At 41.9% G+C, this 13,903-nt stretch overlaps 1 protein-coding gene across 1 annotated transcript in view; it reads right to left on the reverse strand.

Moving 5' to 3' along the window:
* The window catches only part of galnt10 (UDP-N-acetyl-alpha-D-galactosamine:polypeptide N-acetylgalactosaminyltransferase 10 (GalNAc-T10)), an 89,799-nt gene that overhangs the window by 10,326 nt on the left and 65,570 nt on the right, over positions 1–13,903 (reverse strand). Inside the window, exons 7-8 of the mRNA XM_084564642.1 lie at positions 7,154–7,271; positions 277–384 (exon numbers count right to left, since the gene is read on the reverse strand). Coding sequence (XP_084420768.1) covers positions 277–384; positions 7,154–7,271 — 226 coding nt within the window. The remainder of the gene's footprint in view (positions 1–276; positions 385–7,153; positions 7,272–13,903) is intronic.

Consider the following 13,903-nt stretch of genomic DNA (forward strand, 5'->3'; position numbering starts at 1 on the left):
AAACACAACCCTAGTTGGTGCTGAGGTTTGACAGCCAAGTCAAGGTTGGTGCGAATACCTCTGCCTCCATCATATTACAATGAAAGAAAAGTGAAGATCTCTTTCCGACAAACGTTTATCTTCTACATTAGAACAAATGACACACATCTGAAAAGATAAACATTACCCACAACAGTGAAAAAAAAAAGACTTTCTGCAAACTAAGTGCGTGTGTGGAGTAGTATATACAGTCAATGGTGTGGACATTAGCATGCTGTGAAATGATGTAAGACTCACCCTGGCCAGGCTGACGCCCCCAGGAACTTTGTAGGGGACATACTTCCTGTAGATGTGTCCCACCCTGGAGCAAGGTATGTCCTCCATCCGACCACCACACATCCACACCTACAGAGACACAGTCAGAGAGCGAGTCAGCAGCGATAAAGAACATGTTTGTATCGGAGAGGGGGCTCCGTCATGGCTGGGGTAGTTGTGTAACTGAACAGCGTCAAGGTCAGATGAGGTTGACAAATCAGAAAGACCAAGAAAACGCAAAGCGTGGGAGGGCATGATGAAGACAACCCAATGGAGAGCTGTAGAGGTCAGAATTTAAAGAGAAGATGGAAAGCGTGGGGGTGGATGCTAAACAGAGGAGCATGAGGCATTGTGTACTGCATGCACCGGGTGGCAGGCAATGTTGACTGGGTCATAACTCCTGGAGGGAGGAATAAAATAACAGAGAGTGTTCACGTGGCAACCAGAATAAAGGAGAGGGAGATTAAGATTTTTTTTATTTTTTAGATCAGTCAGGTCTAATCTTAAAAAATTGCAGATGTTAATCCTGTTCAGTGAGGACTGCATGGGTGATGGCACCCTTTAAAAAGTTCACGTGTCTCTAGATTGCACAGAAAAAGAGACGGAAAAATTACACCAAAGAGAAGAAGACAAGTCAATCATGCTTAGCGGGACGACAAAGACTGAAATTGGATTTGTTCTGCTGCTTAGTGAGAGCAGAGCCACCTTTCAAGTCCACAGTGTGCGCATATTTGAAAATTTGAAACTAGAGTTACGGTGATGTTTTCATTTCAGTTTAATGAGTGTGAGGTCAAAGGGTGAGACAGTCAAAGTCTGTGTGAGCACTGTTGGATCTGGACGAGTTCTTTCTCCACTACATGTTTAGAATTTGTATTTTCAGTATCTAAGGCAGCGCACTAAATCAGTGAACCGTCGACTTGAACTCATTTTTCATTTTTCAACCGCAGAAACCTTTGAAGTAGCTAAGGTTAACTCTTCGGTTAAGGCATTGTAGAGCTGCAGACAAGAGACCTCACTGCTCTTTGTCTCCGTTTTTAAGAGAGTTTCTACAATTAAAACTTTTCAATACTGCTTTTGTGCTGCTCTGTTTTAAATAAAATACTCTTCTAAAATGTAGGTTTTAAATAAATTAGTCGTTATATTTTTGCTTCATGCTGAACAAATGGCAAACCCAAGTGGCAACCTCCAGGGCTGAAAAATGAACGCAGAGACCTCCACGTTAAAATGTCCAGCTTTACAGCAGAAACAAACATGTTTACTAGAGGTTGTACAAGAGGTTGTACAAACTAGTCAGTTAGTCAACTTCTCTCCTGTGTCATGACGCTTTAAGAATCATGTCGACTAGACACTGATCACATGACAATAACAACATGGACGCCTCCTAGAAGACAGGTGAGGAGTCCAGTGGGTCATTGCAGCAAACTAGCAGTGTGTGGAAATACTTCACTAAAGATGAAGCCCATACTACCGTGACATGTCAGTCCTGAAATACAACTAAAGCACTGTGGAGTACTATTAAATGCTACTGATGGTGCTGAGGGGCTGCCTGTTTTTATACAGGCTATACATATCTGCAGCTCACAGTATGTAGCACATGAGCTGTCTGTTCTCAGCAGATGGATTCAGGTCTAGAATATAGATTTATTACTTTCTACTGTGTTTTTATTAGCGACACCAGCAGAGACTATTCAGTGTTGACTTTCATCACATAACGGTCGACTTAAATTAGAATATATCAAGGCTTTAAGTTATTAAATAAAGCTACGGGTGAAATCACAGAGGGTTCCATTCATATTTAAACACAGTCAATATATAGGCCGTGACAGAAGTGGAATCTTGTAACTGTACGATCTCATTCACATCACACTTTCCTTGACCTCTCCTGGCGCCGCACATGGTCATCCATGTCCTTTCACACCATACTATTTCTTATCACTCCTGCTGACTAGTTTGATGTTGTATGTTGTATGTTTACCATCTGAAACCCTTTCATCCAGAATAAACTCAACGCCTTAACAAGCAGCAGTTCACCATCTTCCTCAAGAAATCTGTCTGAAGATGGACACAGACTGGCCACACAACAAGCTCGGTCGGTTAATTACAAAAGCGAAATGGTAATTTCCAGTCGGCATGTTGATATTCCGCATCGCTCCATTTCCCCGATTCTCCAGAGTGGACATCAGCTGGCTGCTATTTCAATTCAATTACTCCTTGTCAAGTTTGTTGCACCACTCCAGCTTGGACAAACACAATCGGGGGAAATAACAGATTGAATCCACCCTCTCCACATCGCGCAGTAGGGAAGGTCTGACCTGCCGCACCAAAGCCTTCCATCCTCTTCATCCCTGCACGGAGATTCCTGAGCTTAATAACAGGGGCGCCTCGCTGCAGGAGGGATCAAGAGCTCGAGTTCAGTGCCGGTCAGATTAAATTAAAAGTCTTATCACTCACCTCTAACATACAACCTCTACAATCTGCTCAGTGCAAAGCACGGACACTAAAGCAAAGCACCAGGGCACAGCACAGTAAAGGAGGTGTTCATATGGTGACTTATAAAGAACAAATTACAAAATGCATGGACCCTTCAATGTCATCAATTGAATTGGAGTATATCTGACTTTTGACAGTAACCTAACTGGTGAAAAGTCATGGAAATGTTTAATATATGCATGAGTTATCAAAGAAAAAGCATCAAACAATCTCAGTGGAGTTGTTAAATGTCAGTGACTAGGGCTGAACAATTTGAATTAAGTATCTAATCAAATATGTTGTAGTGTAACCTAATTAGTATAGTATATAATGTTTAACGTAAAGCTTTTCACTGTGCCATAGATTTAAACCAGATGGAGATGGTCATAACTCACTTGGTTCTTATCTAACTATGAGTCCAGTAACATGCCGTTTGGATTTCATTACAGCCTTTCAACCAATACAGAAAAGAAACTACCTCTGCAAGAGTCTGGATGGTCCTACAAGCAATCTGAGCCTTTTTATTGTGAAAGAAATCTACTCCATGGCGCTCAGATGACGTGTATGACTACATCATGGCACGAAGCCCAACCTAAATGATTTGGCAGATCTTTCCCGGAAACATAATCAGTTCCCAAAGGAGCAACTCCAGACCAAGGGTGTTTATCAATACCAAGTATGTGAACTGTATACTTGTGTACTTGGTCATTCAGACTTCTGAAGTGCAGGCGGTCATTCTGGAACGGGAACAGCAGCGTATTTAATGACAGCCACGATATGCATTCTGGGATACCTGGCTCTAGCAAGTCTACACGGTTCACCTCCTGATGCGTCCTCAATAAAACAGCCGGAGCAAGAACACATCCAGGTATTTTGATTCTATTTGGTTAGATGATGCTATGAATTGGAACAGTACTTGGGCAGCGACAGGTGACTTTTCACAAAAACACAAAGACAGACAACAACGTATACTGCCCCAACTGTCTAACACAAATATTTCGTAACAGGGGAAACTTCACTCTTCTATATTCCTGTTTCATTCCTGTGAAAAATATGAACTGTTTAGAGTCTACTACAACAGAACAAAAAGGAAATGGAAAGGAACACAAGCAAGCAAACACAGATGGAAGAAATGTAGTTCTCAAATTCCAAAACACCTGTGTCGTCCCGTTTCAGATTTCAGTCAATAAATAAGTCAGTGTCTTTGATGCACAGCAGGGGCTCCACAATTAAACTAAACAGAATAAAGAATTTATTCTAAAACTGTGTCACTGACTAAAACGTGATCCACCGGAGAGCAAACATCATCACCTACACATATGAATTCAGGTGTGGTTTTTACCAAGCGTGACGGGTTGTTTGATGTTTGATCTCTGAGCTTCAGAAGACTTCTTTCCTTTCTTGGCTCTCTCAGCTGTCAGCTGTATGCCAGTCGTGTCAAATGGCAGCTGTGTACACCAGCTGACACACTGTGGAAAGTTGGGAGTTCAAATATCTCTATTCTGCCTTTGTTTTTAGGTCACCTCCAAAATGAAAACCAAACCTACTCATCTGCCACGGAGTTTAAAAGAACTCTAAAGGTCCTTTTAATCCATTTGTTATTAATAATTGCTCTGACTGGGCTGTTATTAGTTTTTAGACAGCCCCAAACTCTCCTGTCTAAACTTTGTACAAAGTTCTGGACTTGGTGACCGTTTCAGCTTGTATTGAGCCTTTACTTGCTCTTATTTTTGGCTATTCTTCAGCTTGCAACCTGCTTTCCTCTGTGTGGCAGCAAAATACCTAAAAAGGTTTCATACACGGAATACACGTTGAATTATAGATACTATTATTCCATATCCATAAGCCACAAATAACAAAATGGGTCAGTATCCGTATGAAGAAACAGTAGAAAGCAAAATCATTAAGACAGTAATATAAATTTGTGTTCAATTTTTGCGAACAACAAAGCGACCGCTCTGGAGGATTCACTCTAAGGAACAATGGCAGTACAATCACACTGGAGCATGTGTCCAATCAAATCAAACTACCCGGCAGTGGCCTTTGTGCTTAATTGAGTGAGACGACAAAAGTCCTAACTCATTCAAAGCGGAATTCAATTATTGTGACGGGCCGTTCTGTCTGTCCAGATCACTGACGGGAGGCAGCAGAGAGGAGGGACCGGACTATTCCTCAACGTACCGGCCAGATCCCAAGCAGTTATGGCTACCCTGTGGAATAATTCATGCTGAGGCACCAGACAAAAACATAATCTAATGTGGAATTCTGAGTATGATTAATGTGGAGGGTCGTCAGTGCAACAGATTGTATTTGGCTCAAGACTTGAAACCACAATGAGGGATGTCTCATGATGCTCAACAAGTCTTTTAGCTATTCAGTTAAAGAGCTGTGGAAAATAAAAATCTGCGGGGAACATATGGGACTACGTAACTGTATAGTTATATACTGGTTTGTTACACCTGAGCTCATATCAGTGATTGTTGACTAGAAGGAGCTTTAGAGAGGAACTTGAACATAAAAAAAAGCCTTGTGAAAATGAAATGGGAATTTCACTAATGAATGTAATCACAGTGACAACAGTCCTCTCTCAAAATGAATATAATTAGCCTAAAAATAAAGTAATTATTTAATTTTCCTGTGTACTTCATGACACTACTACTCGTCTTTAACAGAGCTTTAGCTGCAAAGGACACGTCTCATTTTTCAGTGAAGTTTGGCAGGAACAACGCACAAACATAATCAATGATGATGTTGATTGCATGAAATAAGTCCATTTACAGTCTTCCCCAATTCATCGGGCAGATCAGATCGTTTGTGCAGGCATCAAGTGGTGATGGACAGAAGAGTAACAAGGATATAGTCACATATAGTCATGGGGTTGAATTTGTTAACAACAAAATGGCTCCGACAGGTTGGAGGACTATTCAGTTGCATGCATCTGTATCTGGATTTATAAAAGAATTGAGGCAACAAAAGGTGAGCTCTGCACACTTTGTAAAATGAAACGGTCCAAGTACACGGCAGCACAACTGCTATGAATCCTACGAACATCTCAAGAGAAGACATCCTCTGGTTCTGTGACCTCCAAGAAAACAGAGGTGGTAACAAAGAGAAGGAGGCTGCACATCAACTATTTGTTGGTGAATTTAGTTGCTATACATGGGAAAGGCTCCGGAGATATACCTATGCTATTGACAGGGCCGATTTATATGGGCGATACATTTCTGCTGTGAACAGTATTGATAAGCTCATGTGTTTATGTTTAGTTCTGTTGTGTTCTATTAGTTGACATTGTTGCTGTGATTGCAGAGCGTGTTTTTTGTCCTTGATGTCAGTGAATGCACCATGAGAGACACAGCAGTTATGGTCGAGCTGAGAGTTTGCTGAGCGAGAGCCGCATATTAGGAGTGTCAGACTGATAGTGTTTATGGTGTGGGCCATCAGTAGCTTGTGTTGAAGCTTCAGTTACCTTGTAGAAAAGCCTCTGCAGCTTCCTTTGTGTCAGACGCTACAATATGTATTCAGGTCATTCAACGCAGATTTCATTGTTGCAGAGCTTTACTTTCTACTGTGGTTTTATTAGTGATGTCACCGCCTAGTCAACGTCAACTCTACTTTCACCACATAATAGTCGACTTTAAAAAAATCTTTCAACACCTAGAAGTCAATGAAGAACCCGTACGCCAGAATCTAGTATGGTGACACCAATTTCCAGCACATTTGCACGTTGTAAGTTTATTTATGTTTGTCTAGAGTCATAAAACTAAACGAGGTAGAGTCGCTGTAAATCAGCTGTAAGTAGTACAAATAATACAAGAGCATTACTGACTGATAATCTGCACTGACAGCTGAAATCACACTCAGCAATATCTGTTAAAAAATGTTGATTAATGGTAGTTTATTAAATGTTAAACACAGGATTCACTGACTAGTCAATCTGGTCCGATAGACTATTAAGTGACAGATTAATTAACAAAATGAATCATTAAATAACGAAAAAATCATCTCAGCAAAGCAAAACTCAAGTACTGTTAAGTCTGTAACAGTTTGGGGATAAACAGTTTTTTTAGGAAAAACACTTAATTTGCATCACAACTCCACTGGGTGTCATTCACACCATTTATGAAATAAATGATCCAATAATAGTTTAAGATATTCAGCACAGAATGTACCAGAAGTTGTTAGACGGTGAGTCACTGCAAACTTTAAACGTGGAGGAACCTTCTGACTTCTCTGACTTTAAGTCTTCACTCCACCCAGGTCAATGAGACACTACTGAGCATGTTCTACACCATACTGCAGATTGGTGTGTGCTGGTATTGTGTTTAAATCCATATATATATATATATATATATATATATATATATGTATTTTGTTGTTTGTTTTTTACCTTGAAGGAGATCTCGTACTGTTCTCCTCCCCAGATCTCCAGACCCGTGTCATATCCTCCCAGCTCCCAGAACCACTTCCTCTCCACAGCAAACAGTCCACCTGCCATCACCGGTGACCTGAAGACAGACAGAAGAAACACAGTCAGTGAGATGATTTATTTTTTTCTTCTGTGTCTGAATAAAGAGTTTTCAACCCACACAGGATTAAATCAAGAGGATGCATGTGGATGAGTCAGACTCCACTGCTCCGTGCTTTTCACGTTCCTATATGTTTTTAGCATCCCAGTGACTCTCTACACGCTGCAAAACCAATTATCCCATCTCCACTGAGGATTCTGACTGGTGTGACAAGCTCAGTGGTGCCAAACAACATAATGGTCCTGGGCTCGGAGTGCAGAGGGAGCTCCTCTCTGCAGAGGAACCGAATGGAAATTATTGAACAGCTTCTCTTCAGGACTCCAGAGTCAACTGGTAGAAAACTGAAGGAGAAGTCAAGAAAAGAAAGAAACTTTTTTTTTTTTTTTTTATCCAGAGGGCATTTTGTGTATTGAGCTATAAAATCATACAAGATAGATGAGATCTTGGTGTCAAACTATCCTGCCAAGTCCTTTCTGTGACAGTGGAAAAACGCTTCACTGTATTTATATCCTCCACTAAAAAACATTTAGACCTGAGTCTGAGTAAATGTTTGATGACACACTAGAGCTCAGGACAGAATGTGGTTTTATTTTCCAACCCAGTGTGCTACGGCCAGAACGACTAACAGTATATAAAGAGGGATGAACCCTCTATGACGCCACCCACAGGATTTTTGAAGCTCAGCGCAGGTCACAGGTCATCGCCATCTTGCATTTCTCCTCGTAACTCCCCACTTATTCAAAAGTTGTTAAAAAGGAGGAGTTTGAGAGGAGCAGAGGAGGTCAGGAGGCGGAAACAGTAAGCAACCTGTGACTGCACCCACCTGTTGGACTTCTTAACATGGGGGTCGCTTTTGAAGTGGACACGGCAGCTTTTTTGGCTTCAGGTTTCAGCTCTGGAAGTTACCGCTTGGCCAAAACACTGAAAGTTCACACCTAATCTAAACTGAAGCATAGACTACAGAACAATATAAGAGAGAAACTGAAGGAAAAAAACTGTAGGAACTGGACGTCCTGGCTGGAATTATGGTTCAAAAGCAGACACAGATGTTTGCAAAGGAAGTGACATCTTAAAGAAGTCAGTCACTTTTTTAAGAGAATCAGCCATGCCCCTAAACAACCTCAACAAACATTACCCCATTTGAAACCTAACTTCACAATACATTCATTCATTTTCTATTACCGCTCATCGTCCAGAGGACCGTCGGGGGGATTCATAAAATCCTGGGATCTATCTTTTAAATATTGTAGACACCAGTTCCCACGCCCTTTCATAGAAATCCTGCTGCAAACACAGGAGATTGGTTTCGCCCAACAAATCTTGCAAGACCGTGCAACGAGATTAATCCATGTGTGAGGGAGATCCAACACATGACACGACGTGCAAATGTAAGGGCACCGACAGAACTGATTGGATTTAAAAAGTGTGCCGATAGAGAAAAGCAAAGACACAGGAAAAAGGAGAAACCAGAGGTAAAATATTGTGGAAATACCACAAATCTCTGGAACTAATGACAAGTTTTGTTTTGAGGAAATCTCTTTGCTAGCTAAGTGAAATAGTTCTGAAAACCAAATATCTCTATATGAATTAATATTAAATCAAGCTGTGATTTTCTGAATCAGAATAGATTCAGATCAGTAGAGAGTCCCTGCCTTAACAGACTGCAACTGAATTCCTACGTGACTGACAAAGGTTTGCCATCAAACCAGGAAAGATGACAGTTTTCATTACATGTGACAATAATAATAATAATAATTCCTAATAATACTGTCATTTCAATGAACGTGACTTTGTCTTGGATAAGCACCAGAAATTGCAAAGATAAAAGGTTTTGCTAAAACTTGAAGAAAAGCTGAGTTGCCTGGCAGCTATAACCAGCAGTAACATAACACGCTTGCAAAGAACTGAAAGAACTCAACGACCTCCTGAATGAAATGTCAAGGCAGTCTTATTTTTAGTTGGTATGTATGTGTGTGACGTCTTACATCTGCAGCTGATTAAAAAAGCAACAGACAAGAGAACGTATTCCAGACTAAACTTAATTTAAATCAAGCTTCACACTAATTATTACAGTGAAGGGGTGAGCACAGACGAGTCAGACCTCAGTCACACATTAAACCTCAGAAGTCCAGAAAAACAAGAATACGTCACACACTTTCCACCACTGCCTTCCTTCATCTTCACACAAAGCGACTCTGAGACCTTTCTCCAGCTTCTGTTTGTCTCCTCTTTAATATTTTTTCCACACACTTGACTCGCCTGACCGGGCAACAGCGTGTCTCTGCGGTTCATTGTCCGTTACTGGTAACTGCTGTACCCTGGAGGGGGCAAACAAAAAGCGTCCGCGCACACACTGTACCTCCTCGGAGCAGCGCTGAGCCAAATGCACAGGACAGACATCCACCAGAAGACAAAGGATAAACAGCAGTGGCTGCAGGGAGGAGGGGAGGCAGAGGGATGGTGTTTGACTTGCTGATGGTGGTGTGGTCAGCGGAGTGTGGGAGCTTAGCAGAGAGAGCACAGACAGTGTGCGGGCGCTGATTGGTGGGGTGGAGATTCTTAGCTCTTGTTCACCGGAGGGAGAGAGCACAAACACATTTCACCTCCCTGGAGTTGAGTGCAGTGGAACACAATGGCCCCCGGAGAGACAGCGCTGGGATCGCACAAGCTGGTGAACAGGAGGATCGCTTAACCACAAGAACAAGATTAATTTAGGAGGCTAACAACCACGGACATGATAGGCTACACTGAGAAAGAACTATTTTAGCCTTAAGCAACTGCACTAAAAGACGTTCTGCAAGGACTTTTACTTTTGCTGAGATTACCAGTGTTTTATTTAGGACTCATGCATTTTCTACAGTTTGCCTGATTCAATTCGTGTTTAAAATAGCAAATATAAAAACATCATCTTTGATTTGCTATGAAGGTCTGATTTACATGTCTGAAGAGGGTCATATGATAAAATGTGCAGCTAAGTAAGGAAGGGCACACATCATTCTAATGACTCATTAGCCTGGAAGCCAAACTGAACCACATCATTTTTGTGGGGGGAGGACGGTCTGGAGCTGGTCCCTAGGGGATGGATTATCAAGTCGTTTGGGTGGACTTCATGTGGGGATGAAGAGAGGAGTATCAGCAGGGTAGTCTGACACATCACCAGAGTGCTGCTGAGCTGAATTTGTTTACAACACAACGGCTCTGATTGGTTGCAGACTATCCATTGGACTATCCAGTTGTGTGCAGAGGAACATCCATGCCTCCTCCCAGGGCTGCTTCAGGGCGGCACAGTGTTATAGTGGTTAGCACTGTGGCCTCACAGCAAGAAGGCTCTGGGTTTCGAACCTGCTCCGGCTTTCTCCCACAGTTTGAGGGTTTATTGGTGATTAACTGAGCCGAAGGTGAGCACGTCTGTGATAAACTGCCAACCTGTCCCGGGTGTACCCCGCCTCTCGCCCACTGACAGCTGGGATCGTGTTGACCCTCTCTAGTGGATAATTTGTAACAGACAATAAATTAATAAATGACCCATAATGAAATCAAAACGGTGTGATACCAGACTCAGATTCTAGCTACGCCAACGACTTCACCCAAAGCGCTGTGGTAACAGAGAGAAGGAGGCTGCACATCAACTGTTTGATAAAGTTATTAGCTGCAGGGAAATACCTGCTACATTATCCCGCTCTGGAGTACTATTAAATGCTATTGATGGGGCTGAGTTGCAGGCGGTTTATTTAATTTCCTATGAGGTGTTAGAACTTCGTGGGCATTATTATTTTAGTTTTGTCCTTTAGTCCTGTTTTCGGCTTTTGTTTATATTATTTAGGTTTAGTTTAAGTAGTCTGGTTACTTAGTGGACTGAGGTCGGGGTCCTACTGCCCCATGTGTGCTGGCCCTGTTCCAACTTCCTCTTTTGTTCTTTCTGGCCGGCACCTACAGCCCCTTTTTAGTTTGGTTTTCTCCCCAGCTCTCTCTGGAAGTTTAAATAAAACACACAATGTTTGAACCTTCAACTGTGATCTGGAGTCCCTTTTATATGTTATGAGTCTTTTGAGCCGCTTTAGAAAAGGAGACAAACATACAACATTGTACATACAGTTATGTACAGTATCTCTGGTACTCTCTATTTCTATAGTAAATATTTTTAATAATTTGTTGGTTAAATAGTTTATTTCCTCCTTAAATGCTCCAGCAACATTCACCTACTGAAGAAACAATAGATTGCAACAGAAACAGTAACGGTGCTAATTTCCTTTTCTGGCAAACAGCTGCTAGTAAAAACCAGACAAAAACACCTGTAGCTGCACAACACTTCATTTAAAATGGTAATGAGCTGACCCAAAGTCACATCTCCTGCTGCGGCTCCTGTGTTGCTTAGGAACCATTTTATTGTGTTGCCATACAGGAACTGTGTCTTGGTGAAAGACAGTTTCAGAATCAAATAAATCTACTGTAGCTCTAACTGTTGCTCACAGAGACCCTAAACTGGATTCTGATTCTTGGTCTGGCTTTGTTTACAGACGTCATTACCGTGCTACTGGACATGCAAACACACATACACAGAAATTCTACAGCACCAGACCATCTGTTAGTACCAGGACCCCATACGGACTCCTTTTGATTACCTGTTCACACACACTGTGAGGTACAAGCTGAGCCTTCGACGACAAAGTTTCAGGAGCATTTATTCATGTAATCTTTCTAAGACGGGGGTGATATCGTGCGGCTCTGAATGGTTGCCAGTCTAAAGCATTTCGACATTAAATCAAATTTCTTTTCAAAGAAGAAAATCCCATTGGAAACACAGTGGCAAATTGGATTTCTACCGCACGACTGCAGACCTCTGCTTTCAGCCAGTGTGCAGCTCTGCTGAATGAATATTGACCAGCGTTGACCAAACTGACCTCAACAGTTCAGAAAACAGCAAGTAAAACCCAACAGCATGAGCAAAATACTGGGTTCATCATCTGCCTACAAGAGGTTGCACGAGTTCAGATCTTTTAAAGTCGACTGTTACGTGATGAAAGTCAAGTCGACTAGTTATTGATGATGTCACTAATAAAAACCCAGTAGAAAGTAATGAAATCTATAATCTAGACCTGAATCCATCTGCTGAGAACAGACAGCTCATGTGCTACATACTGTGAGCTGCAGATGTGTATAGCCTGTATAAAAACAGGCAGCACCTCAGCACCATCAGTAGCATTTAATAGTACTCCACAGTGTGTTGTTAGATGGGATAGTGTAGCAGCTAAAGGTCTAATAACTTTATCAAATAGTCGATGTGCAGCCTCCTTATCTCTGTTACCACAGGACGTTTGGTGAAGTTGTTAACTGACTGCTGTCCAGAGGATTTGGACCGTTCCTCTGCTAGCGTTAGCGTTAGCCTTTTGAGGACTGACATGTCACAGTAGTATGGGCTTCATCTTTAGTGAAGTATTTCCACACACTTGATGAACCGCTGCTAGTTTGCTGCAACGACCCACCGGACTCCTCAGCTGTCTTCTAGTAGGCGTCCATGTTGTTGTCGTCACGTGATCAGTGACTAGTCCACTAGTCTGTACAACTCCTAGTGCGCACGGCTCAGTATCAAACCTCAACATTTTTTGACTACTGGAAAAAAACATGCCAGAACTATGGTCTGTAATATTCTTAGCTGAGATATATCTTCAGTGGCCAAAACCTGTCTACATTTAATGCTTGTTCTTCTCTTATTCTGGTATCAACGGTTCCTGATGTAAATGTTAATTTTGCAAATTTTAAACTATTCTGGGAGGAGGTATCACTGCTCGGTCTTCCTGGGTCCTTGTCAAGCGGCTGTCTGCTGGAGGAGAAAAGATTTAACTCAATGGTCCATGAATATTCCAACTCGCAAATTAGATTCACTTAGAAATGCTCAAGTTGATATTCTCCATTTCAGTCTACTGACCTTGAGGAACGAGTCAAGGCCTGAACGTATTGCCAACTGAAACACCGAAGCCCAAAGGAGGGAGAGAGATAGAGAGAGGCAGAAATGAAGGAAGAGAGAGGTGATGGCACCGACAATAGAGGCCGTAAGAGACGCAGGAGAACAGGGATAAAATCGTACTCTGGTGCACGAGGGCACACACACACACACACACACACACCTCTGAGATGGATTCTGTCATCCCACCATGCCTCATTCTCCGCTGCGTCAATGTCAATCAGAATGAAAATGAAAATCTTTGCGACTCAAATTGGATTTGCACTGATGAAGGTCATTTCATTGGGCAAGAAGAGCAGACTAATTCACAAAATGAGGATTGATTCAGATTGTTCTGCAGCTCGTTTTTCCTTTAGCTTCATGTCTTTCTGCAGCACGCCCGCTCCGCCTGCTGATACCTACTGTATTTCCCAGGACACCCAAGAAGCCTTGGGCAAAATTTTTCTGTGTCTGATGCCAGACTAATTCCTCAAGATTCACAAATGGAGCGTCTGAGCTATCTGGCCTCACAAACAGCAAAGTGTGTCCTATTTTTCTGGCTTCCATTATTTATATGTTACCTGTACACACAGTTGTGTATTGAGAAATGTAGTCAGTCAGTCACTACTTAGACTGGAGCATTGTTGGAGATGTGATAGTATCCTCATTT

This window comes from Chelon labrosus (genome assembly GCF_963514085.1).
Source record: "Chelon labrosus genome assembly, chromosome: 17".
Lineage (NCBI taxonomy): Eukaryota > Metazoa > Chordata > Actinopteri > Mugiliformes > Mugilidae > Chelon > Chelon labrosus.